Source organism: Stegostoma tigrinum, chromosome 2 (assembly GCF_030684315.1).
Source record: "Stegostoma tigrinum isolate sSteTig4 chromosome 2, sSteTig4.hap1, whole genome shotgun sequence".
NCBI lineage: Eukaryota > Metazoa > Chordata > Chondrichthyes > Orectolobiformes > Stegostomatidae > Stegostoma > Stegostoma tigrinum.
The window spans coordinates 91,033,482-91,057,810 of record NC_081355.1 but is presented as its reverse complement, the minus strand read 5'-3'; the positions used below and the strand labels follow the sequence as shown (position 1 = coordinate 91,057,810).

General features: G+C 38.8%; 1 protein-coding gene across 10 annotated transcripts; it reads left to right on the top strand.

Moving 5' to 3' along the window:
- Nucleotides 1-214: 214 nt before the first annotated feature.
- On the top strand, nucleotides 215-23,294 carry LOC125463813 (DOMON domain-containing protein FRRS1L). 10 transcript variants are annotated; one of them, XM_048555580.1, is made up of 8 exons: nucleotides 215-309; nucleotides 452-986; nucleotides 5,426-5,510; nucleotides 11,023-11,185; nucleotides 15,666-15,912; nucleotides 16,661-16,700; nucleotides 16,806-16,869; nucleotides 22,770-23,294. In XM_048555580.1, the coding sequence occupies exons 2-7, from the start codon at nucleotides 755-757 to the stop codon at nucleotides 16,822-16,824; spliced, it is 786 nt and encodes a 261-aa protein (XP_048411537.1). In that variant the 5' UTR covers nucleotides 215-309; nucleotides 452-754; the 3' UTR covers nucleotides 16,825-16,869; nucleotides 22,770-23,294. The 10 variants fall into 10 exon arrangements, 9 of the variants coding, with proteins under 9 accessions (XP_048411537.1, XP_059511485.1, XP_059511478.1 ...); XM_059655502.1 differs by lacking the exon at nucleotides 22,770-23,294 and adding an exon at nucleotides 21,173-21,276; XM_059655495.1 differs by lacking the exon at nucleotides 16,661-16,700 and adding an exon at nucleotides 21,173-21,276 and having other exon boundaries at nucleotides 217-309.
- Nucleotides 23,295-24,329: the final 1,035 nt, after the last annotated feature.

The following is a 24,329-nucleotide window of genomic DNA, read 5'->3' as shown; positions in this document are numbered from 1 at the left end:
CTGTTGGAACTATGGCGACTTTACCTTTACGTTTAACTGGGGAGCTCTAATACTCAAATTTTGGCTGCCTCGGATTGGAGGCTGTGGAGGGAGAATCTTAAGATGAAGTTAATATTATTCTTGGCAATGGTGGTTTGATGGGGAAACGGTCATAGTGCAGGTAAAAGGAGACCTGAGAGTTGGTGTTCAGTCTCTGTAAGGTAGAGATTGGCCAACGAACAACATTAATGCCACCTTTACCTTTCAGTTCTGGCGGGAGTGGACCAGGGACAAGACTGCTGCAAGTTCAGAGGAAGATAGGTCGGGGAGGTGAGAATAGAGGGGAAATTGTGACCATTAAAGTCACACTGACAGTTGCCATGAAAATGTCTACAGGCATCCAGGTGAAATTTGAGAATGGGAACGGTTTTAGCTGTGCAAGGATAAGATTTATATCTATTTTTGTTTGCAGTGATGATGATCTCCATGGTGCAGAGGACGACAGGATGAAATCGGATGCGATACTGTGCCTTGTGTTCCAATTCTAATAATCTGTGCATCACAACCGAGAGTGCCCAGTGTTGACGAACGGAAACACTATGGTACAGTCGGCGGGAGTTGGATCATGCGCAATGGTCGGCAGCGAAGGTTACTGGTTCTAAGGATGTCCTGGCGTGCGGCAGATGGATTTGCGGATGTGCAGAGAGACCATGGGGATAAATCAAAAATAAACTAGTCAGCGGCAGTTCTCACTCCCCGGCGTAACCCCACTGCCATGGCGGGGATCCTCCTGCTGCTGGTGCTTGTCTGCGCGGCTTCTGCAAACCCAGCAGCTGAGGATGGTTTAGCGGCAAGTCCGGGTGCCCGGGAACCGGAGCCGGAGAGCGGGAGGATGGGCCTGGAGAAAAGCGGGCTGCAGCTGGAGGAATCGAGCACTGAGCAGCACCAGGAATCCTACAGTACCTTCGCCGCTGAATTCTTCGAGACCCGGTACTGGGGGGATGAAGGTTGGTGGAATGGTTTCGCTGACGGAGGGCTAACAGCTTGGATGGGCGAAGGAAGGAGCTGACCGTAATGAAATACTGAAAAAACAGGGAAATTATTCTTGCACGCCTGGCTGCTGCACTGTTATTTTGACATTCTTATTCCAGACGTGTTGTGTTCACCAGTTCTATTTTGGGAAGGTTTAACTGTGACCAGTTTTATTGCTACAGAGCATGGAATGTTCATCCATGCTTTGCTTATTGAGATTTTACTGAAAGGTTCCGTGTACAGCTGGTCTGTTTGAGTTAAGTATCCTTTAAACCCTGGAAACTCGTACCTCAGTTGGGCCTCACATACTTATCCGTCATTTTCTTCCACATGACAAAATTTGGATGGTTCCAGGGTCCTGATCCTATTCCGTGACTTTACACTGGGCCAGGGCGGGGAGGCCCCTTTTCTTGTGGCCGACACGCCCACACTTGATGAACAGGTTCAAAAATGGTGCAAAAGCTTTGACCCACAAATCGTTCCCAGTACGGCCATCCCCTACCCCCAGCAGGACGCCTCTCTTCCTCCAGTCCTAGTCTACTGCCATCCTCCTCCATCTGACTGAACCAGTTTTCACATTGAATAACTTCTCCTTTGACTGCTCATTTATTTCCTCAGAATGACTTTCATAATATTATGCTTTTCTGTACTCGGTGTAGTGAAATTCTGAAATATGAGTTAATATTCTATCAGTAATACTAGAGGGATAAACTCCATCAGTTGAAAGGCCTTTTTGTCATTTTGTTCCACATGTATTTTTATCTGCTAGCTGTTTGCATTACTAAATGAAAACATTTTCACTATTAATTTTATGTATTCTGATTGTTGTGCCTGTGAGCAATCTAAGTATCTTCTATATTCTCCAATTTTATTTACTGTCCAATATCTATGGTTTCAGATCCCATGGAATAATAGCACATTTTTAATGTTTTATTCAGTTTTAGTTAAGGGAACTTGGAAAAATGAATCAAAGATATGTGCACGTGGAAATGTAAGATTGGTTCTATTGGATAACGATTCTAACAGTGGAAAAACATCACAAAGTTATATTGCATCACTGCCCAGGCAAAATGCCCAGGAAAACTTGTGCCAACCTAAATATGTGCTTGATCACTACCACCTACCATGTCTTGTTATAATAAATAATCAACTCAGATTCAGCTTAGAGTAATATAAATATCCATGGCAAAGATGAATATTAATCAACAGGTTTGTCAATGTTCTTTATGGCGGAAAATGCTGTTACACTCTTCTGGTTTGCATTTATCTTGAAGGAAAATCAAGGTGATTTAAATAATGGTTGTCAAGGTATGAAGTCCAAAAAAATTCAGCAGGGAACTTAGCAAATGGAATACTGGATTAGTCATGAAAACTTCTCAAATTTGAGATACCATAACCACACGCATATACTTCTATTGGACAAAAGGATGCAGCAAAATATAGAGCTCCACGAATAAATAGAGAAAATCAACTAGCCAACTATGCACACGATAAAATCAGGACAAACAGTACTAAAGAAAGTCATGAGGATACTGAAATCTTTGTAGGCAGGCACAAAGGGAAGCCAGAAATGGCAGAGGTAATGTGAAAAACAGACTAAAACATAACATCCAATTATCTGAGATATAATAAATACATAAAAGTAAAATAATTAGGATTACTCAAGGATAAAGATATGAATCTATTTATGAAAAATAAATATATAGAGATGAAGCTGAAGTTAAATAAATATTGTCAGTGGGACTGAGGTATCAATGGACCAGTCAAATATGTTGAACAGTTCTTGGGGATAAATTGTAGAAGAATGATTCTGAAAAAATGTTTTGACTCAAGGTCATAAACTACTTGGGCCTCATGGCATGAATCTAGGTTTATGATGGAAGACAGTGAGGATATAGCATAAATTCTGACTAATGTTTTGAAACTTTCTTTGAAATGCAGATTGACTACACTGTAAATGTTTGGCCCAATGTAGTGTCCCTGCTTGTGAAGAGAGAAAACGATAAATCGGGTAACTGTTGATGAAATCCTCCAATGCCGAGAATGGGCATTCTTTTGAATCCAGTAATTCAAGATCAACTATAGAATCACCAGAGAGGCGTAAACAAATAAAAACTGCGCAAGTGTGGATTTCTTAATGTTGGACATGCCTGATTAGATAGATCAAAGGAAGGTAGTTGACAAAGGAGTGTACATTTTTAGAAAGTCTTTTCCCTGGACTCTGGAAATATTTCACATTTCTTTCCAAGGTTGCTAACATGAATCTTTCAGAATTCTGATGGCCTAAAATTTCTCAGTTTTAAGAACTTGAAGATTTATAAATAAGCTGTTCTGGCTTGCAATCTCCCTGCACTAACAGCACTTCAGCTAGGGTAATTGGTTCACTTGATTCAATGCTTGATTCTACTTCTAAGAGAACTGAACTGAACTCGTGGTTGTTCTGAACTGAGACTTGAACTTTCTGTCCTGAAATCAATATTAAACTGTTGTAAACTCAGCAATATAAATGTTCCATCCATTAACTCTGCAGGGTTCCACCCAGGTACTTGACTACCATCACACACTTTCAAAGGATTGCTTCAGTTAGGTTATTGTTTCAAATAACTTTCCAATGTGTATAAAAAAAGTTATCCTCAAAAAATGACCCACATCTATCTGCTTGTACTTTTGAAGTTCAAATCCCAAATATGATGTGTATCTCCTACACCTTATCTCACACTATTGAGAAACAAGGAAATGGCAGGGACATCTTCATTGTAGAAGACATAGAAAGCATCCAAAGAATAATAGATAGTCAAGGAGTCAAATTGGAAGGTGATACTTAAAATTATCACCAACACGTAAGAAAAAGATTAGGAAAATTAATGGTTCTAAAAACTGATAAATTCCCTGTACGCGATGGCCTGAAGATGGTTGTGGTCACCCGAGGTCAGCCATCTGTCCCAAAATATTGGTGCAGAAGTTTCTCATGTAGTATCATATGTTCAACATCTTCGGCTGTTTTATCAATAACCTTTCCTACAACTTAAAGTCACAAGTGCGGATGTTTGCTGATGATTGCACAATGGTCACTTTTCGTGACTGTTCAGATACTGAAGAAACCCAAAGGCATTTGCAGCAAGACCTGGACAACACCCAGACTTGGGCTGATGATTAAGAAGTCACATTCGTGCCATGCAAGTGCCAAAAAATGAACATTTGTCCCACAAGTAAGAATCCAACCATTTCTGTTTGACATTCAATGGCATTATCATTGCTGAACCCCTAACTACCACTAGCCTTGCAGTTATTATTGACAAGAAACTGACCTAGACTAGGCCTGTAAATACTATGTTTGCAAGAGCAGGTCCAAGGCTGGAATTCTACATTGCATGACTCCTCCCTTATCTCCACAAAACCTGTGTATCATTTATAGGACAGAAGTCAGAAGTGAGAGGAAATATTCTCCAGTTCCCTGGACAAGTGCAGCTCCAACAAGATTCAAGCAGCTTCAATAAAACAAAGAATTGTGAATGTTAGAGATCTGAGACAAACAAGAGCAGAAGTTGCTGGAGAAACTCAGCAGGTGTGGTAGCATCTGTGGGGAGAGAAACATAATTAACATTTCGAGTCAACTGACTCTTCTTCAGGACGAAGCTTGACCCCATCCAGGAATGTAATGCGCACTTTATTGGCATCCCAGCCACTATCTTCGAGGTTCACTCCCCTTGCCACCAATGTACAGAGCAACCGTGTTGGCATCCACAATTTGCAATGCAACAGCTCACCAGGCTCTTTGACAACACCTTCGAAACCTGCAATCTCTACCACCTCAAAAGAACAATGGCAACATATGTCTGGGAACATCACCACCTCCATCCTCTCGAAGACCCACACCATCCTGATTTGTATCGGGTGATCATTCTTGCCTAATTGCTGGGTCAAAATCCTGGAACACTCTAGCAGCACTGTGGCATCTTTATGCCTGGGACTGTGGCAATTCTTGACTCCTTTCTCAAGGGCAATTAGAGATGATCAATAAATTCTGGTTTAGCCTGTGACGCTGACCTACCTTGGAAAAAGTCTTTTAAGGCATCTTGTGTCTATGTCAGATATGTAGAGGCATTTCCTCACTGATATTTAATCATTAGTAACTCTACCCCAGAGAAGAGTGGAAGTTGAATCTTTGAATATATTCAAGGCTGAGTTGGACAGATCTTTTTCTGCAAGTGAGTTGAGGGTTAAGAGATCAGGCAAGAAAGTGGAGATAAGGCCATAGTCAAATCATGATTTTATGATCTGGCCATGATTTTACTGAATGATAGAACAGGCTTGAGAGGGGAAATGGGCTCCTCCTGATTCTAACTTTAATGTTGTTATGTTAAAGTATATATTTTCTTTGATTGCAATCATGGTTTATATTTTTGTATTGCAGGTTATGCTTTCCCATCCCCTCCTCCAGTGGATCCTTTTGCAAAAATTCGGGTAGATGATTGTGGAAAAACTAAAGGCTGCTTTAGGTGGGTACCAGAAATTCGGCTTTATTTTCTAAATGCCATCTGGTGAAGCTACGCTTATAATAACTAAGCTTACATATCAACATTTCCAATCTAATATTTTGTTGGCAAACCTTCACCATGATAATTGCAGATTTCCATTTGGACACATGGTGATCAGAATTCAACAATCATGAAGTATATTTTGAAAAACCACTTTTTCTATAAACAACACATTATAGTTGCTGCTCCATAAATCCAACAACATTACTGATCAGCCAAATCACACTGTAGTCTTAATTTCCTATCTACCCTTCTCCTTCACCTCCTGCTGAGGTAAATAGCAGTACCCAACCACTTAGGTTCACTTGCATACCTACATTTTCTCCTTCCTCAATTCTTAACATTTTTCTCCCTATCTCTGTCTTGTCATCTTCAGTTTTTCTTTTCCTGTCGATAGTGACGATGGGTGGCATGATGTTGCAAAGAAGATGGGTGCATTTTAGGTAAAGATAGTAAGAACTGTCGATGCTGAAGTCAGAGATAACACAGTGTGGAGCTGGAGGAACACAGCAAGCCAGGCAGCATCAGAGGAGCAGGAAAGTTGATGTTTTGGGTTGGGACCTTCTTCACAAAAAGGATCTGAAGAAGGGTCCTGACCCAAAACATCAACTTTCCTGCTCCTCTGATGCTGCCTGGCTTGCTGTACTCCTGTAGCTCCACACTGTGTTATCTCTGCATTTAATGTAGAGATGTGCAGAAAATATGGCTATTGATGGCTCCCCACCATATCTCTTCATCCAATTGGACATGTGACATTCCTGCCCCTGACATTTATTACAAGCCCCAAAATTCATGTTGCAGCTATTTTTCGCCCTTCCTGCCGTCTCTGTCACTCCGCTTTTCATCTCTTTTTTGTAGTATCTGCTTAGTCCTTCTATAATTCCCTCTGCTTTTCTCTGTTGTCACTCACTTGATCTTCAAACCTTTTGTTTATTCCCCCATTGAATCTCAATCTGCCAGAAATTCTCTCAACCTAAACAACTTAATTTCATTCTCCACCTATTTCAGATTTGTCTGTAAAATTCAACTTCTTGTTTACCACAAAACCAACTTAATTTGAGAAAAGATACCACCTAGTCTGCCGTTTCCTCTCTCATGGGTGTAAGAAATTGATAGTTACTTTTTCTAGGCGGATGTGTTGTTTGACTTCAAAACTCAACTGGTATGTTTGAAAAGTCAAACTAACATTAACCTGAAACCTCGCAGCATCTCAGGAGCACAAAAGCTGATGTTTTGGGCCTAGACCCTTCATCAGAGAGGGGGATGGGGAGAGGGTCCTGAAATAAATAGGGAGAGAGGGGGAGGCGGACCGAAGATGGATAGAGAAGAAGATAGGTGGAGAGGAGGGTATATGTGGGGGGGTAGAGAGGGGATAGGTCAGTCCGGGGAGGATGGATAGGTCAAGGAGGTGGGATGAGGTTAGTAGGTGGGAAATGGAGGTGCGGCTTGAGGTGGGAGGAGGGGTAGTTGAGAGGAAGAATAGGTTAGGGAGGCGGGGATGAGCTGGGCTGGTTTTGGGATGCAGTGGAAGGAGGGGATGAGCTGGGCTGGTTTTTGGATGCAGTGGGGGAAGGGGAGATTTTGAAGCTTGTGAAGCCCACATTGATACCATTGGGCTGCAGGGTTCCCAAGCAGAATATGAGTTGCTGTTCCTGCAATCTTCGGGTGGCATCATTGTGGCACTGCAGGAGGCCCAGGATGGACATGTCATCTAAGGAATGGGAGGGGGAGTTAAAATGGTTCGCGACTGGGAGGTGCAGTTGTTTATTGCAAACCGAGCAGAGGTGTTCTGCAAAGCAGTCCCCAAGCCTCTGTTTGGTTTCCCCAGTGTAGAGGAAGCCACAACGGGTACAGTGGATACAGTATACCACATTGGCAGATGTGCAGGTGAACATCTGCTTGATACAGAAAGTCATCTTGGGGCCTGGGATGTGGGTGAGGGAGGAGGTGTGGGGGCAAGTGTAGCACTTCCTGTGGTTGCCGGGGAAGGTGCTGGGTGTGGTGGGGTTGAAGGGGAGTGTGGAGTGGACAAGGGAGTCTTCGGTCCGCCTCCCCCTCTCCCCATATTTATTTCAGAACCCTCTCCCTATCCCCCTCTCTGATGAAGGGTCTAGGCCTGAAATGTCAGCTTTTGTGCTCCTAAGATGCTGCTTGGTCTGCTGTGTTCATCCAGTTTCACACTTTGTTATCTCAGATTCTCCAGCATCTGCAGTTCCCATTATCTCTTAACCTGAAACCTCTCTCACTTGTCATATCCTCTAATCCAAGAGTTTGTGTTTCCCTCTCCCCACTGCTGTCAACTTAACATACTTTTCAATGTTTGTTGCATACTTTGTGTGAATATGGTGCGGAAAAGAGCTATGAGAATAGTTCCAAAGGTGAGGAACATCAGTTGTGAGGATAGGTTGGAGAAGCTGGGTTGTTCTCCTGACAGTAACAAAATTAAGAGGTATTCCTTTTGTAGTGGTGGAGCAACACAGGGCAACCTAAATAAAACATTTTTAAAACAATGTGTAGTCAGAATCTGGACTGCATTGCTTGAAGGTGTGGTGGATGTAAATTCAGCTGTGGCTTTCAAAGGAATTTGAATGAAATCGCAAAATGACAATATTTGCATAATTATAGGGATTATAAAGATCAAGATTACAACAAACTTGGTAGAAAATGTCTTATACCAAAAGGCACTTCCATGGTTAATGATTAAAGCAGAGACCAAGTTATTATTGTGAAAAGAAAGTAAGTTGACAATGGAAGAAATTTGTTGTGGAACATGGAAACAAGGGGAGTCAAGACTGCTGCTCATGAGGGGAATAAACACTGTCATGGCTCAGTTGAACTGAATGAATCATTTCTGTCTTGTAATTTCTACATAATTTCAACACAAAATATCAGCAGTTCAAATTTTAAAGAGTTGAACTGGAAAGTTACGGGGTCAGGTGTATTGAATTTTTGCAGATGGTGAGAAGCATGTAACTTTTGTAAATAATTTAAGCTTCTTTTCCCTGAACATCTCAATGTGGAATTTGGAACTTAACTAAGGTAACTAATGCTATGCTTGGTACTCCAGATTCAGCTTTACCAGTGCTCTTTATAACTGAAGCATAATCTAACTACTTTTGTATTCTGTACCCCTTGTGATAAATGATAACATTCTATTAGCTTTCCTGATTATTTGCTGTACCTACATGCTAACCTTCTGCAAGTCATGCATTAGGACACCCGGATCTCCCTATATATTAGAGTTATGCAATCTTTCACCATTTAGATCATGTTTTTGTTTTATTCATCCTGCCAAAATGAACAATTTCACATTATTGTACATTATTATCCATTTGCGACCTCATTGCCCACTCACATAACCTGTCAGTATCCCTTTGTAAGCTCTTTATGCAACTTATTTTCTTACTTATCACTGTACCACAGCAAATTCGATGACCTTGCCTTCTTTCTGTTCATCTACCGAATTTCTGTACATTGTAAGCAGAGATTCTTGTGGCACACAATTTGCTACAACTTTTAAACTTGGAAAAGGTCCCATTTATGCCTACTCTCTGCCTCCTGTTTGCCAGTCAGTCTTCTAGCTGTACCAATATGTAACCCACCTGTGCCATCATGAACTTTTATTTTCTGCAATAACTTTTGAAATGGCACTTTATCAAACTTTCTGGAAATCTAAGTATACTACATTCACTGGTTCTTTTCATCCACAACACATTGCTTCCTCAAAGTACTGCAACAGATTGGTCAAACATAGTTTCCCTTTCGCAAAACCCTGTTGACTCTGCCTGATTGCCTTTAGCTTATCCAAGTAGCCTGTCATAACTTACTTAATAATATCTACTAACATGTTCCCTTTGATGTCAATCTAACTGTCCTGTAGTTTCTTGCCTTCTGTGTCCTTCCCTTTTTGAAAAAAGAAGTTACATTCACTATCTTCCAATCTAATGGGACTGTCATTGATTCAAATGAGCTTTGGAAAATTAAAACCAATGTGTTGAATATCTCACTAGTCAATTCATAGAAACTCGGATCAGGAATAGGCCATTTGCCCATTTAAGTTTGCCCCACCATTCAATATGATTGTGGCTGATCCTCCATCTCACTGCCACATTCCCTCTTTGTCCCCATACCCCTTGCTGTCTTTGAAATCTAAACATTTATCTACCTCTTTCTTGAATAGACAGACACTTGACCTCCACAGCTTCTTGCCGCCATATCCTGTAAATGTGACTAGCTAATGCTTGAAGTTAAAATGAGCATGTCAATATAAACATTCATGGCCCAAGAAAAGCACTGAACGTCTCTGAAGAAATCAGTGTTAACTCTGTTGTTTCATCCACAGATGCTCCAAAATTTGCTGAATTTCTCCAACACTCTTTTTGTTTCAGATTTCCGGAAACCATGGGGTTTTGCTTTTATCCAGCAATATTTTTCTTTTCTAAATAGGACTGTTTAAAATTCACTTCTCTAAACATGAACATTTAAATTTGAACTAATAGAACCATCATTCAACCACACTAATTTTTAGGAACCGTCACTTGTAGAAACATTTCAGTGCCTAATATGATTTATGCTTACAGTGCAGTAGATAAATTGAAAAGATAAAACAGGTGTCAATGAAGATAATTTTTTTTCAAATGCTGAAAATTGTAGTAAAATCAGTTGCACCTAAAAATCTGCAGTGTGAAAGAACTGGCAGACATGCACATTTGGAGGATACTTGGAGTTAAGAGTGAGGGTGGAGAGAGAGGTGAATGACCAGTTTTGTGAGGGGAGATTGATTTGGATGGAAGGTCACATGGATGACCCTCAATAATTGAGAAGACCCAAGTGTAATGGAGATACACACATGACTGTATTACTTCCAAAGTTCTGTGATCTTTTAAGTGACCTCATTAGTTTAAGAATACATTTGCATGCAATTTACAAAAAAGTGAAGACAAGGTCTAGGTTTGCTTTGCACTATTTTTGCTAGTAATCTATTACATAACTGATGAGGTATTTTGGAGGATCTGGGTAATGGTTACAAAAATGTTACCTTTTGTGATGTAACAATATGTAATTTTGTACTACTTGATTTGTCTAATTAGATTGTGGGATATGTGAGAATATAATCTTCCTCCAATGGGTTTAGGCAATTACATTTGAGAATGCTATTGTTAAAGATTTCCTGTTATCTTTGCCATCAAGTGAAAGCAACTCATCCTCTGAAACTGTTAATTAATACATGTGTTAATCAATGTTACATAATAAGTTGCCAATATTTAAGTGCATGACCTAAATGCAAACCAGGATGCTAACAAGTAATCTTGCAATTATGCTGCATCCTTAGAAGATATGGATTCAGCAACCACTCCAATTTACAATTACTTATTTCTCAAACTGTTCGTTTGATGAAGATGGCAGATTACAAAATGTGTTTGATAGGACAGGGCTACGCATTGCTGCAGTGACATGCATACTTTTAAAACAGGCTGTCCCTACTTACCGATTGTAGGTATGGGAAACCTGGCTGTGATGCAGACACGTGTGATTACTTCCTCAGTTACCGCAGGATAGGTGCTGATGTGGAATTTGAACTAAGCGCTGATACAGATGGTTGGGTTGCAGTTGGATTTTCATCAGACAAACTAATGGTAAGCCACACTTCCCCACACAGTAATTCATTGTTTCTTTACTGCATTAATTTAATTGAAATGTGCATGCAGAATCTAATCAAGCATACACGTGTAATTGGCTGCAGTTCCTACTATCTCTATACATGTAATTGTGCTGTTTCTCATTTAGTAATAGTGAAGTTTACATTTCAAAGTCTGCCACAAAGCAGATATATTTCAATAAATAATGCCAAAACTAACAGTTGATAAATATGGGTTAACATTACTTAATTTATGTGTAATTATATCTCTCCAAACAGTAAACCCACTGAGTGAATACCCCTCAAATTCTGCTAAATCAGAATAAGATCTAATTATAGATAACATGCATTGGTGTCCTCACTTTAAATTGTGTGATTTGACAACAGTACACCATACCTTTCCCAACTCTTCACAGCTTTTCCCATTACCTGAATTTTATAAATAGCATTAAGTTTTTTTTTGAAGAAATATTCCATTGGTTCAACAGCCCTCTGTTTTGCAGAATAGCCATTTGGGCATAATTTGTGAACCCAGACTGAGTGCTGGTGGGAGCTTTGACTGCGATTGCGTCATGTTTTTATGTCTTGTCCTGCTGTCACCTAACACACAGTGATAGTCCCTGGTGCCAGATTAGCAGGGACAGATTAACCACCGTCATGTACCTGAGCTTCCAGATTCCAAGTGGAGGGCAGAGGCAGTTTACAGTCTGTGTTATCTCAAGGTTTTTGGGATCATTTTGCTGGTATTCCTGATGATCACTGAATACACAGATCTAAGGGGAATGAAAATACCTGGAGTCAACCTACATAATTCAACAATTTTTTTCAAGACAATAACTTATGCCAAGCATTCAGCCTGCTCATTCAGAGTAACAGATAGGACAGAAACACAAGAATGCTGAAGCAGAACCTGTAATGATGAAGCCACTAACTATGTAAAGAGCCATCCGAATAATCTCCTGGAACTTGAGCTGCCCTTTATCTTTTAATGATGCTGATCCTTGGGTTTCTCCAGGGAAGGAACCAGGATAAGAGACAGAGAGAATATCCTCAAGGGCATCATGGTGTGAGGAAGAATAGCTTGGCCTATCATAACTTTTGAAGTAACAAGGTGTAGAGCTGGATGAACACAGCAGGCCAAGCAGCATCAAGGGAGCAGGAAGGCTGACGTTTGGGCGTAGACCCTCCATTACATTTGAGTTTCTAGTGTTAAAGAATAACTTACCTTTTGCTCGGTTACTTCAGTTGAATATGGTCATGCAGAAAAGAATGCACTTATTATGTGGCATTTTATTCGGTCAGGTGAGTGAGATTTGAATCATATGATCAGCGAATTCTAATGTGATCAGTGTGAATAGTGGATTGGGGTTTGCTCTGTATTTGGTGAGGAAGAAGGAAGTAAGATAAAATGATAAAAAATAGAATGATGAGAATACCTGAGTAATTAATTGAGTTCTGAAGAGTCTTTTGAGCTGTTTCCCTCCTGGGGTTTCAATAACATGCTGCTCTGCTTCAATAGCAAGCGAGGCTGCTTCTCTAAAATCTGTACAGAGTTCTTTTTTAATAACAAGGATTATGAGATCAGCAAGTTTGAAACACAGAGGATCGACTGATTGAGAGCAGCATTTTCCAACCTTGTTGCATGGGGTTGTTGTGAGGTCACGCATCAGTTTTTCCCCTTACTCTCGGGGCTCATTAGCAAATTTCAGAAAGCTAATGTTTAGTGTAACAGTAAACATGAATTTCAATTTGAAAAAGTCCAAAGCAATAACTCAGTAATTTAAGTAAATAAGTAACGAATGAAGGTGACCACTGAGAAGTGTCAAGAGACAGAGTTAACTATTAAAACCTTTGTTTTTTGCCTTTTTACTTAAGAAGCAGTGCAGGAGACAGTCTAGGTCCCCAAGTTCTGAGCACTCAAAAGCGGGGAGGAGGAGTTAGAGGCCACGGCTGAGCTAAGTTATGTTTAATTACCACTACTTGCATTCTTCTCTGGTGGTACCTACTCCCAGCTAACCTCAGCAAAGTTCATACAGTAATGGAGTGCCAATAAAATTGCCTTTGTTGTCTGTGTTTTCTCCTCTTCCAGCTTGCCGTGTGGCAGGTTTTTTGGGAAAGGAGAAAGGGATGGGTGAGCATGTCTGCCTAACTTTGTCTCACCATCTCCCACATGCATGTATGCACAAACATACTGCCCTGTCCCAATTTTGAATGCGTGTACTCCCTCCACACTCCACACACACACTCTCCCCATCCCTCCCTTGAGCACTCGCATAATCCTCCCTTCTCTCTCTCATTCAATCCTTCACTCACTCTTAAGTAACAATCCCACCCCCCCCAACCCCTGGCCCATGAGCCCACGCATCCCGCCATGTTGACTGCATCTGTCAGATATTTTATTTTCCAGTGGGAGTCCGAGTCTGGTGGTAGGTGTCAGGTGACCTTTACTGTGATTTACAGCTTCATTTCTGAGTGCAATAAGGTACAACAATAAGGCACACAAAAAGCTTCAAAATGTCTTAAATTATTCTGTGTAAACTTAGAGCGCACAGGCCTCCACCTGCCCTGCACCTCCTCTTCTCCCCCCCCCCCCCACACCATTACGATTGGTCAGAGGAGCTGAGTTATCCCTTTGTAATTGGCTTTCTGGTACAGCATCTTACACAGTTCAAGATTGCATGAGCAATTTCAGTATATTTCCAATTAAGCTAATCATATCACTGAATTACCAAGAGATAGATAGGCTTATGGTCCACCCCCAGTCCTTCATGATGTTTTCCCAGACTTTCTTATCTTTCTTTTTCAGGCTTTTCACAAAGGATACTATATTCAAATAACATTTGCCAGCTGCCAATTAATTGAATACTTGCCTCTCACTTCAGGAACCTTTTTAAATTTCTCATTACAGGGAATACAAAAGAATAATGATTTTTGATCAGTTCTAACAAAGTTATGCGGTTACATCTATTAGCTAACAAGTTGTATTTTAATGTGTTCATTCAATCCATATTCCAAAGTCGGCTAATCTCTGTATTCATTCCTCCCTGTAGTGATTGGGGGTGGGGGATCTTTTACTGTCTGAAACTGGTTTAAATTCCTTCTTCTAACGCTTTTAATGGCTTTTTGTGTATATGTGGATCTATAACTACTTAAGAACCTGTTTCTTTGATTATCTGAAGAGGCTTTACTAAAACCTACTTTAACATTGTAACAGATTGATTAAATATTTCAAGAGAATCAACTAATTAGTATGAAAAGTTCTTATCTATGTAAGCAATTGCAGCTGCACATTCTATCTTATTTAAATAACCCTGATTATGCAGAGCTGCTATTCTACTTGCAGAGACTATATTAAGCAAATATTTTCCCACACGCTATAACAACTGTCAGCCACCAGCAACTGTATTAGCTATGGGCAGCCATCAGCCATTTTGTGCCACTCTGTCATGGGCAACCCTAACAGCTTCCTTCAAGGTGCAAGCACATGAATGTAAGAGAATCTCAAATTCTTCCAAATGCAGAGCCTGTTCTCTCCCTGTTGCCTCTGCTGTTGCAGCTCTATGTACAGGCCTCAAGCTCCATGGATCTATTCATAACTGCACAGCTCTATGCGCTTGCAATAAGAGTCCATTTCTCTCCCACACCCAATGCACAAAAACAAAAAGAGAAGCCACTGCTGATTGGTGAAGCAGCTCCTTGCAGAATCTTCAATTGTACGTTCTATGTTTGGAACAGTATCACGGGCCAGATAGATGGATTACCAAGGAATCCTGTCATACACACCTGATTTAAAGCACATCACAAAGCCCCTGCAAGATTCTATCCACTTGATGATGTCTATTCCTCCAAGGACATAATCCTCATTTATAATACTCCTCAGATGTTCTTCTTGCAGCTTCATGCCAACTTTGCCATGCACGGGACAATAATTTGGCTGATTTTCTTTCTTGAACTGGTTAGAAGAGGCAAAATTCTTTAGTGTTATGTTTGGAGCTGAAGTCTCAGTGGAAGAACTGAAACAGGTTTTTTTTAAAGAACTGTTGTTATACATTGTAATTTGGGTACTTCCACGTCAATTCTGATATTTGGCACCTAAAGACACTATCATAATGATGCTATTATTACAAAAATATTTATGATGTAAGAATTCTAGATGTAGCCCATTTCCACCTATGATATTGCAGTCACTTAGACTAAGATATTAAACTATTCTTAAGTCAATATTGCCTGGATACATTCACTGCTAATTGATAGTGTTTCCCTTTCAATTAATTGTATTATCAACAGTAAAGTACTGTTCTGATTTATTTCAGAGAGCATTTGTTTACCTCATTAAGTTATGTTTGCCTTCTGATATTTTGCTTTATTCTTTTAAACGTTATGAAGCTGTATGAATTTATTATGTCCTGAGTATGGTAATTATGCTGAATTCCAATGCTCACCTAGGTGTTAAATGATGCATTTCTTTTTCTTTGTAGGGAGGTGATGATGTAATGGCCTGCGTGCATGATGACAATGGCAGAGTTCGAATCCAGCACTTTTACAATGTTGGACAGTGGGCCAAAGAGATAAAAAGAAATCCAGCCAGGGATGAAGAAGGCATTTTTGAGAACAACCGAGTGACTTGCCGATTTAAACGACCAGTTTATGTCCCTAGAGATGAAACCATCATTGATCTTCATTTGAGCTGGTACTACTTATTTGCATGGGGACCTGCCATACAAGGTAAGTCTGCATGTTTTTAATATGTTGTAGCACTGTTATGATAAGTCATAATTGCATGACAGTTATCAACAATATCTTGATTTTTTTTAACCTGATGCAGCTAACTGATTAATAATGTGACAGATCATTCAGATATTTGGATGTTTAAGGAGATTTATAAATTGCATCTTTTAAAATTTAACTCATCTTTGCATGTAACTAATGTGAACATTTATAATTTTGCTTTTATTGCCAATTTAAAACATATCTTAACATAAGGAAACTTTTTACAGTAGGTTTTACTATTAACACTTTCAAATGTTATAAGCAATGACCCATTATATTTTTGCTGTACTGGATCTCACCATATCTAGCTGCAATTCTGTGCAACTTTGGTTCTATGCTTCTACTCACTTTGCATCTTTTAATAATGCCCCTGTTCATTCCCATGTTATATGCTGACAAGAATAGTTTTAGCACTCAGTCAGATTACCAAAACAGTCACTAATTCAGCTACTGCAGCTACAGTGCTGTTTAAGAATATAAAATAAGAAACAAGTGGTAAGCTTCAGCCATACTGTATCTCAGACTTATTCTGCCATCCAGCAAGATCAAAGTTGAGTTTTCTCAATTCCATTTTCCTACCCTATCCATTTGGAAACACCAGTGAAACTTAGCATTGGTAATACAAAGTGGTATATTCATTCGCCAAACTTATATCTGAAAGAGGAAAACAGGTTATATAATTTCAACTGTGATTTATTGCTAGGTTTGATGAAAAAAATCACAACAGAAATGTTTCAAAGGAAGTAAGTTTCTAACATATAAATGTATTTGAAATAATGGCATTAAATTTTATGTCACTAATCTTTTTGCAACTTTTGCTACATTTTATGCTTGTGTTAACTTGAAAGGTTCAATCACTCGACATGACATTGACTCTCCACCAGTATCTGAAGATGTTGTCAGCATCTACAAGTATGAAGATTTATTTATGCCTTCTGCAGCTTATCAAACCTTCTCCTCTCCTTTCTGCCTGCTTTTAATTGTTGCTCTGACATTCTACATACTAATGGGGACTCCATAACTAAGTCGATGCACTAACAGATTGGTTTAAAGCATACTTGACTGTGGAGAATTTCAGCAGGAGTGAAATGAATACACAAGCTCTGTTTGGAATAAATTTTCTGATGGATCACCCACTGAAAATGTACAATTTGACAATATCTGTTGGGAACTGATCAACAAATTGTCAAATGATAAATACCTTTGGGTAGTAAGAGTTTGAGCCCTGTAAGGCATGTTTGTAGAACAATTGTAGATTGACAGAACTGTACGATGTGTTTCCTTGGTCTAGGAACAGAATGCACTATTTTTTTCAGTCATTAAGTCAGCATACGCTGCAAGTGCCAAGAAGCCAATTCTAGAAGAGCGAATAACATTATTCTGAATGTAGGTTCCTAGCTAACATGCAGCTTAGGTTGTTTGTTGTGCCTGTATTTTGTAAGATCTTTTGTTTTATACTGTTTGTTGAAAATTCAGTTTACCAAATCTTGTCACTTTTAGCTGTTAAGTTTAACCAAATCAAAAATGAAAAGAATGTTTGAACAAATACAAGCATTTCTAAAATTCTGTGTAAATAACTAATCTAGAAGATGTTCATATCTTATTTATTTACAGAGGATTCAAATTGTAGTGAAATATTAACTTCTTTCAAAACTTTTACTTTGTATAAAGGGTAAAACAGCTAACAAATTATTAATGTAATATAATGCAAGAGCCAACGAAACAGTTGAAATGTAGAATAAGCATTAATGGTCAAGTAGTTCTCAACAATTAAGTTTCTCAAGTAACTCTTTTGCTAAAGGTTTCCAATTATCTAAAATAATGTGCAACTGCATCTCATTATTACCATCCAACAGTATTTTGAAATCTAGAAAGAGTATTCTACAAAAGGGACTGAGACAAAAAACTGGTGATTATATTATTAAAATAAATTAATTTCTCTGTGGATTCTATTCATTGTAAATTAAGATCTCATTGTTTTTATGATAAAAAGAACAGATTATTCTGAAAACTCTCTCTTCCTCTTTAATCCCACAAACAGAAAATTGAAGGTTATAAGTAAATATGACATATAATGGCTGTATCTTGAGAAATTTTGAGAGGTGAATTTTGGGGGATTGAAATGCTAATAGAGGGGAATAGGTGAACATTTAATCATTGATGGGAGGGTGATTTTAGAGAAGTGGGGAAGAGGGTTTTTATACAGTGAACAGGAAGGTGATGGAAAGAACTGACAAATGAGAAAGCATTTGAAGAATAATAGGATTTATTCAAGCAATCCCTATATTTATACATGCCAACATTTGATTAAAGATTGTGCCCATAATGAATTTTACAACTTATAAACAAAATTAAACTCTATCCTTAAGTTCTGGTTGCCCAAACATAATACGCCAACAGCTAATCAGATGCTCTCAATTTCCTCTGCTAGTCAAACTTCTATTTCATGCCATAATTCTATAGTTTACAATTGATCAGAGGACTGTATACCTGCAAGCTATTTTGGTAATTGAACATGCTGTTATCAATTGTTTCCAAATTTGAGTGGTATTTATAATTCTTTTTATTAAATCTGTGGCTTATTGTCTAAACAAACTAAGTTAAAATGTGAAGATATTCAGTTCCTCCTTTCTTACAAAGAAACTTGTACTCCTTATCATCACATCTTATCTATTCAATCCCTTCTGTGTGTCTATGTTCACATTTTATGCCATTTAAACAGTTAATAAATAAATCAACTAATTTTGCCAATTGCAGTATTCCCACAATGACAAAATATTGCTGGGTTCTGACTAAACATTACTATTTCATATTTAGATTCCTTAGCCTCACTGAGAAGCAAATCTAGTAAACATAATGTTCAACAAAATTCCTTGATTGACCTAATTAACTTACTCCAAGACAACCTTCTGAATCATAAATCCATGTCAGTGGAAGTAAAGGTTATGACAACTTTGAATTTTAAGCAACTGCTGGTATCCAGTCATTCATTGGAAATATATCAATGCTGTCAGTTGTTGCTTTTGTAAAGTTCATTATTCCTATGCACACAGCCATATAATATTCAGAGGTTGCAACAGTTCAGTCACATTGGCGTGCATCCCAATTAATTGCCTACAGTAGAAACACTTACTTAAAGACAACCTAATTTGTCTAAACATTGCGGGTAGGAGTTAATTAGACTGGGTCCTCGCAGGCATAAAGTATGTAGTGCAAGGGCTGTCCATAATAAACATTGAAAATATAATGCATATGCCTCAGCAATGGTTCTGAAGACTGGAGAGTTTTCTGAAACACTTTTGAAACTTAGTCTCCTCAGCAGCACAGAGTGGGGGATCATTATATTCCATACTTAATCCTTGCAAAATTATATTTGTACCACATATTGTACAGCACTGGAATCTACACAGCTTCACTGGGATGTCATTAAGCTTTCAGAAGCTTAGACTGAAATTAGGGTGCAGAGTCAGTAATATGAGTCTATACCCTACTGCCAGAGATATACAAGAGAAGGTTATCTGCTGATTATTCTCCTAATGTTAATGCTGGGACAGAATTCTATCTATTCTAGACATGTGTCAGAAGAAACATTTCAATTTCTAAATCATGGACGAGAATGTGAAAATTGTATTTTCTTCATGTTTGTGTTTTGTTCTCAAATTGCATGTGATTCCTTGATTTGTGATCCTGTGGTTCCACGTCTTTCTGTGCACCACCTGAGACTTCCTTCTCCCACACTCAATTAATGGCTACACCCTTCCTCAGCAACTAGAGTGTTGAATTATTTGCCAGAGATCAAATCAAAACTGCATAATTTCAAATGGCTTATGGCCATTTTTCAGAATGGGAACATGTAGCACTAGCATCCACCTGCATTTTTGTTAAGAAGTCATCTCTAGAATTCATAATGCTCGACCTTCCAACTGAATGTAGAGTTGATGTACGGTTATCAACCTTTTTATTTCTGAGTAACCTGAAATACTAATCAGCGTTCCTACCCCTCATAGCTACAAAATTTAGCAATCAGCCTCCCCACTACTCCATCTTGCCTTCAGCACTGGGTAGTATCTCTATATACCTTTCTTTCACTGACCATGAATAACTGACAAACTAACATGTGACTACTTAAATTCCAATGCAACCTTGTCTGATTAAAACTCATTTGAGTTTGAAGGCTGAGATAACAAGGCATCAGAGGAGCAGGAAAGCTGACGTTTTGGGTCTGGACCCTTCTTCAGAAACTTGAAATGTCAGCTTTCCTGCTCCTCTGATGCTGCTTGGCCAGCCGTGTTCATCCAGCTCTACACCTTGTTATCTCAGATTCTCCAGCATCGGCAGTTCCTACTATCTCTGATTTTGAAGGCTACTGTCTTTCCCTGTTAAAGTTGCAGAGATAAATGGAAGGGAGGGGTGCAAAATAACAAGTGGGGAAAGAAACAGAAACACAAACAAAAGTGCCAAATGAATAGAAGTAAAATGGTGTAATATACTAACTCTGAGATGTACAAAATAGATTGGAAGCTGGCATTGGTGATGGTTTGCCAAATGTGAAAGTAATTTTGTCGGTTACGGTCCTCTCACTAGTTATGATCTGTCAATCTGAGATATCTGCATTCTGCGATGTCCCGAGAAACTAGAAGTATCTGTCCTCCTCTTTTAGCTAAAAGAGGCCTTCCTGAGGACCTCCATTTTGAAGCCTCCAGTAGGTTTCCCCTTGTCATAGAGTCATACAGCATGGAAGCAGACCCGTTGGTCTAAGATGACTATGCTGACCATAATCCCAAACTAAAGTAGTCCTGTATGCCTGCACTTGGCCTATATCACTCCATACATTTCTTATTCATGTACTTATCTAAATGTCTTGTATGTTATAACCATACCCACAACACCGCATCCTCTGAAAGTCCATTCCACACATGAACTACTCTCTGTGTAAATAAATTGCCCCTTATGTCTCTTTAAAATTTTTCTCCTCCCCTTAAAAATATGCCGTCTGGCTTGCACCTCCCCCACCCTAGGGAAAAGACACCTGCCGTTAACCTTATCTACACTCTTCATGATTTAAGAGACCTCTATCAGGTCACTCCTCAATCTTCTACACTCCAGTGAAAAAAAAGTCCCAGCCTCCTTATAACTCAAACCTTCCATTACCAGCTACATTCTGGTAAATCTCTTCTGAATCCTCTCCACCTTAATAATATCCTTCCTATAACAGGCAGCCAGAAATGGACAGGGTACTCCAGAAGAGGTCTCACCGACATCCTGTATAATCTCAACATGACAGCCCAAATCCTATATTCAAAGATCTGAGCAATGAAGGTAAGCGTACTAAATGCCTTCTTAATCACCCTAATTTATTTATGACACAAACTTCAAATCTCTTTGTCAAAGGTCACCTCTCCTGTTAAGGCTGTCAGCCTGACATTGCTGCGGGCCCTTTGTATTGAGCATCCCACTTCCCTCGTCCGCCTGTCTTCCTTAGTTTTATATTGCTGTCAAATGTGGTTTATTAATTGGATGCCCTTGAGACCAATGTCCCACCACAGCCATTTCCAAATTCTTAACACTAGTTAAACCCAATGTTGAAAATATAACAGAACCAGCAAAATTCAGCTCATCAAATCTTACAATACAAAATGAAATCATTCATCTCATTGAGTTTGTGCCAACTCTTCGAATAAGCTATTGCATGTTTCCCAATAGCTCTATAATTTTACCATTTCAAGCATGTATCCAATTCACTTTTGAAAATTATTATTGAAGCTTCCTCTAACATCCTGTTGAACAGCGCATTCCAAGTCCTATTAACCTGTCATGTTTAAAAAATAGTTTTCACCTTCACTGTAGTTCCTTTGTCAACTATCTTAAAACTACACCTTTTTGTTAACTACTGACTATACTGATTAAGACTGACTGTGATATGCTAACGAGATAGTGTCCATTATCGCAGGTTTTGATGCAATTATGAGTGATCACAGTCTCTCGCGCAGCATTTTGAAGCCACTATAAGATGTTCCTTAAATAAAGTTAATGTTTTCCTTCAACATCTTTGTAAATAGTTTTTTTATCAGTACAAGACTAAAAGTATTATAACTTTGTATAATGGGAACAGTAATTCTCATTTATTACCAGTATTATCAAACTCCTTTATAGTTAGAAACACTTACAAACTCACTGTTCTCTTCTCTGAAAAATCTCCGGTTCTCTAGCTTCCCCGTTTTCATAAATTTATTTTGTACCCTCTCCAAGGGCTTGACATCTTTTCTCAAGTGTAGTACACATGAATAGGCAGCACAGTGCAAGCTGAGGCCTACTGAGAAGAAAACAACAGTGAGACGGGTATATGAGATATTGGTCTGACTCGTCTCTTTCAAAATGGAGCTCCAGTTTGACTAATATGCTCATTTCCATGACTTACTGTTTACTGTTTTATTCCTTCTGGGTAACCAGTGATGTATAAGAACCAAAAACAAAAACAGAAGCTGCTGGTAAATCTCAAAACTGAAGAAGGGTTTGTGGACCCAAAACGTTAACTCTGATTTCTCTCCACAGATGCTATTAGACCTGCAGTGCTTTTCCAGCAATATCTGTTGATGTTTCTGATTTCCAGCTTCTGTATTTCTTCTGGTTTTTACTTAGTGATGTATGAACGTTTAGCTCTTGTGCCTCTATTTACAAAAATAATGATAGACTTGCGTATGATTTTCAAACCTGTCCTGCCACTTGCAATGGTTTGTGAAATCCCACATCTGTTAGTTCTTGCACTTCAGTTAAAAACCATAAATAAAACTGTTTCTCATTCTTCTTTGCAGATTTGCATTGCAGTGTGATTAAACAAAGTTGACTTTAGCCACTTCCTTATAGGTGAAATAAGGATCGATTAAAGTGTGCTTATTTTCACACTTAACATTAAGAAGAAATTGTGACTAGTAGTAGCTTCATAAATGCAAACCTTTTCAAAATTATTCTGTCTGCCTGTTGTGAACTACTTATGAGTGGTTTGTATATTTCTCCAGTTGATGTAATAACTGAAGCTTTAGCGTTATGGCAATGAGTGTCATTTTAATGTATTTTAAAATAGAATAAATGTATAGCTCTGAAAATCTGTCGAGGAGACCAATCTATTCTTTTGTTATATTTCTATTTAAAATTATGCTACTATTGCATGGTACTGACAACTGATTCTGGTGAATTTGTTTATGTCATCCTAAGTGATAGTCTTCATTATTGCATAGTTATTTCTAAAAATATGGTATGACTGTTGATGTACGCAGAATTTTAAGTCCTAATGTTATCAATATGGCTTGATACTAGCTAATAAAATAAAATAAACTTGAGCTGTGTGTTTGGTTTGCTCATGAAAATCCATACAATGAAAATAATCATTTAATGATTCAAATTCTAGGAGTTCATAATAAATCTTATCAACAGAGGCACAATATTATGTTTTTTTTAAATGGTTCTGTATGTCTGAAGTATGATCCAGGGATGAAGGGCTTACCATATGGGGAGCAGTTAAGGACTCTGGTTCTGTATTCAATTAATCTAGAAGGATGAGGCAAATCTCATTGAAATGTACAAAATACTGAGAGGCCTGTATAGAGTGGTCATGGAGAAGACGTTTCCACTAGTAGGAGAGACTAGAACCTGACGGCTGTGTCAGAGTGAAGGGACAATCCTTTAAAACTTTAGAGATGAGGAGGAAATTTCTTCAGCCAGAGGGTGGTTAATCTGGGGAAATCATTGCTGCAGAAGGCACTGGAGGCCAAGTCTTTGAGTGTATTTAATATATAGGTTGATGATTGGTAAGGCAATCAAGTGTTCTGGGGAGAAGGCAGGAGTTGAGATATCTGCCATGTTTGAATGGTGGAGCAGTCTCGATGAACCAAATGGCCCTATTGCTTCTCCTATATCTTATGGTTATACTCCAGCTGTGGTCTCATTAATATGGTTGGCCAAGTATTGCTATTTGTCCTAATCAAACCTGAATGGAAACTTTGAAGGTGCAATGAGTTCCAAAATCCTAACAGGATTACAGATTTACATTTCATCTGAAATTGTAAACTACTTTATTTCAGTTAAATGCAGATCTGGTTATGGACGGCTGAGTTTTCCCATTTTCAGTTAGTGTTTTGGTGAGTGAGATTCATGTGCTCAGTCTGCCATAACATTCTCACTTCACCTCATTAATTATGAATCTGGGCTTTTCAGCGCCAATATCACAGAATTGTACACCAGAAAAAGTGAATTTGCTCATCACTGCAGGGACTTCCAGCATTCCTGTCATTGGTGGTATAGCTAAAAGCCAGTTGCACACAATTTCAGATGCTGCAAGCCAGAAACTGCACCTCACACTATGGTGCTTCAGCCTC

Coding starts and splice junctions, on each gene's coding strand:
- LOC125463813 (XM_048555554.2), top strand. CDS start 755: ATGGCGGGGATCCTCCTGCTGCTGGTGCTTGTCTGCGCGGCTTCTGCA. Junction 11,186..15,665: donor TTTCATCAGACAAACTAATG/GTAAGCCACACT, acceptor TTTTCTTTGTAG/GGAGGTGATGATGTAATGGC. Junction 15,913..16,805: donor ATGGGGACCTGCCATACAAG/GTAAGTCTGCAT, acceptor TTAACTTGAAAG/GTTCAATCACTCGACATGAC.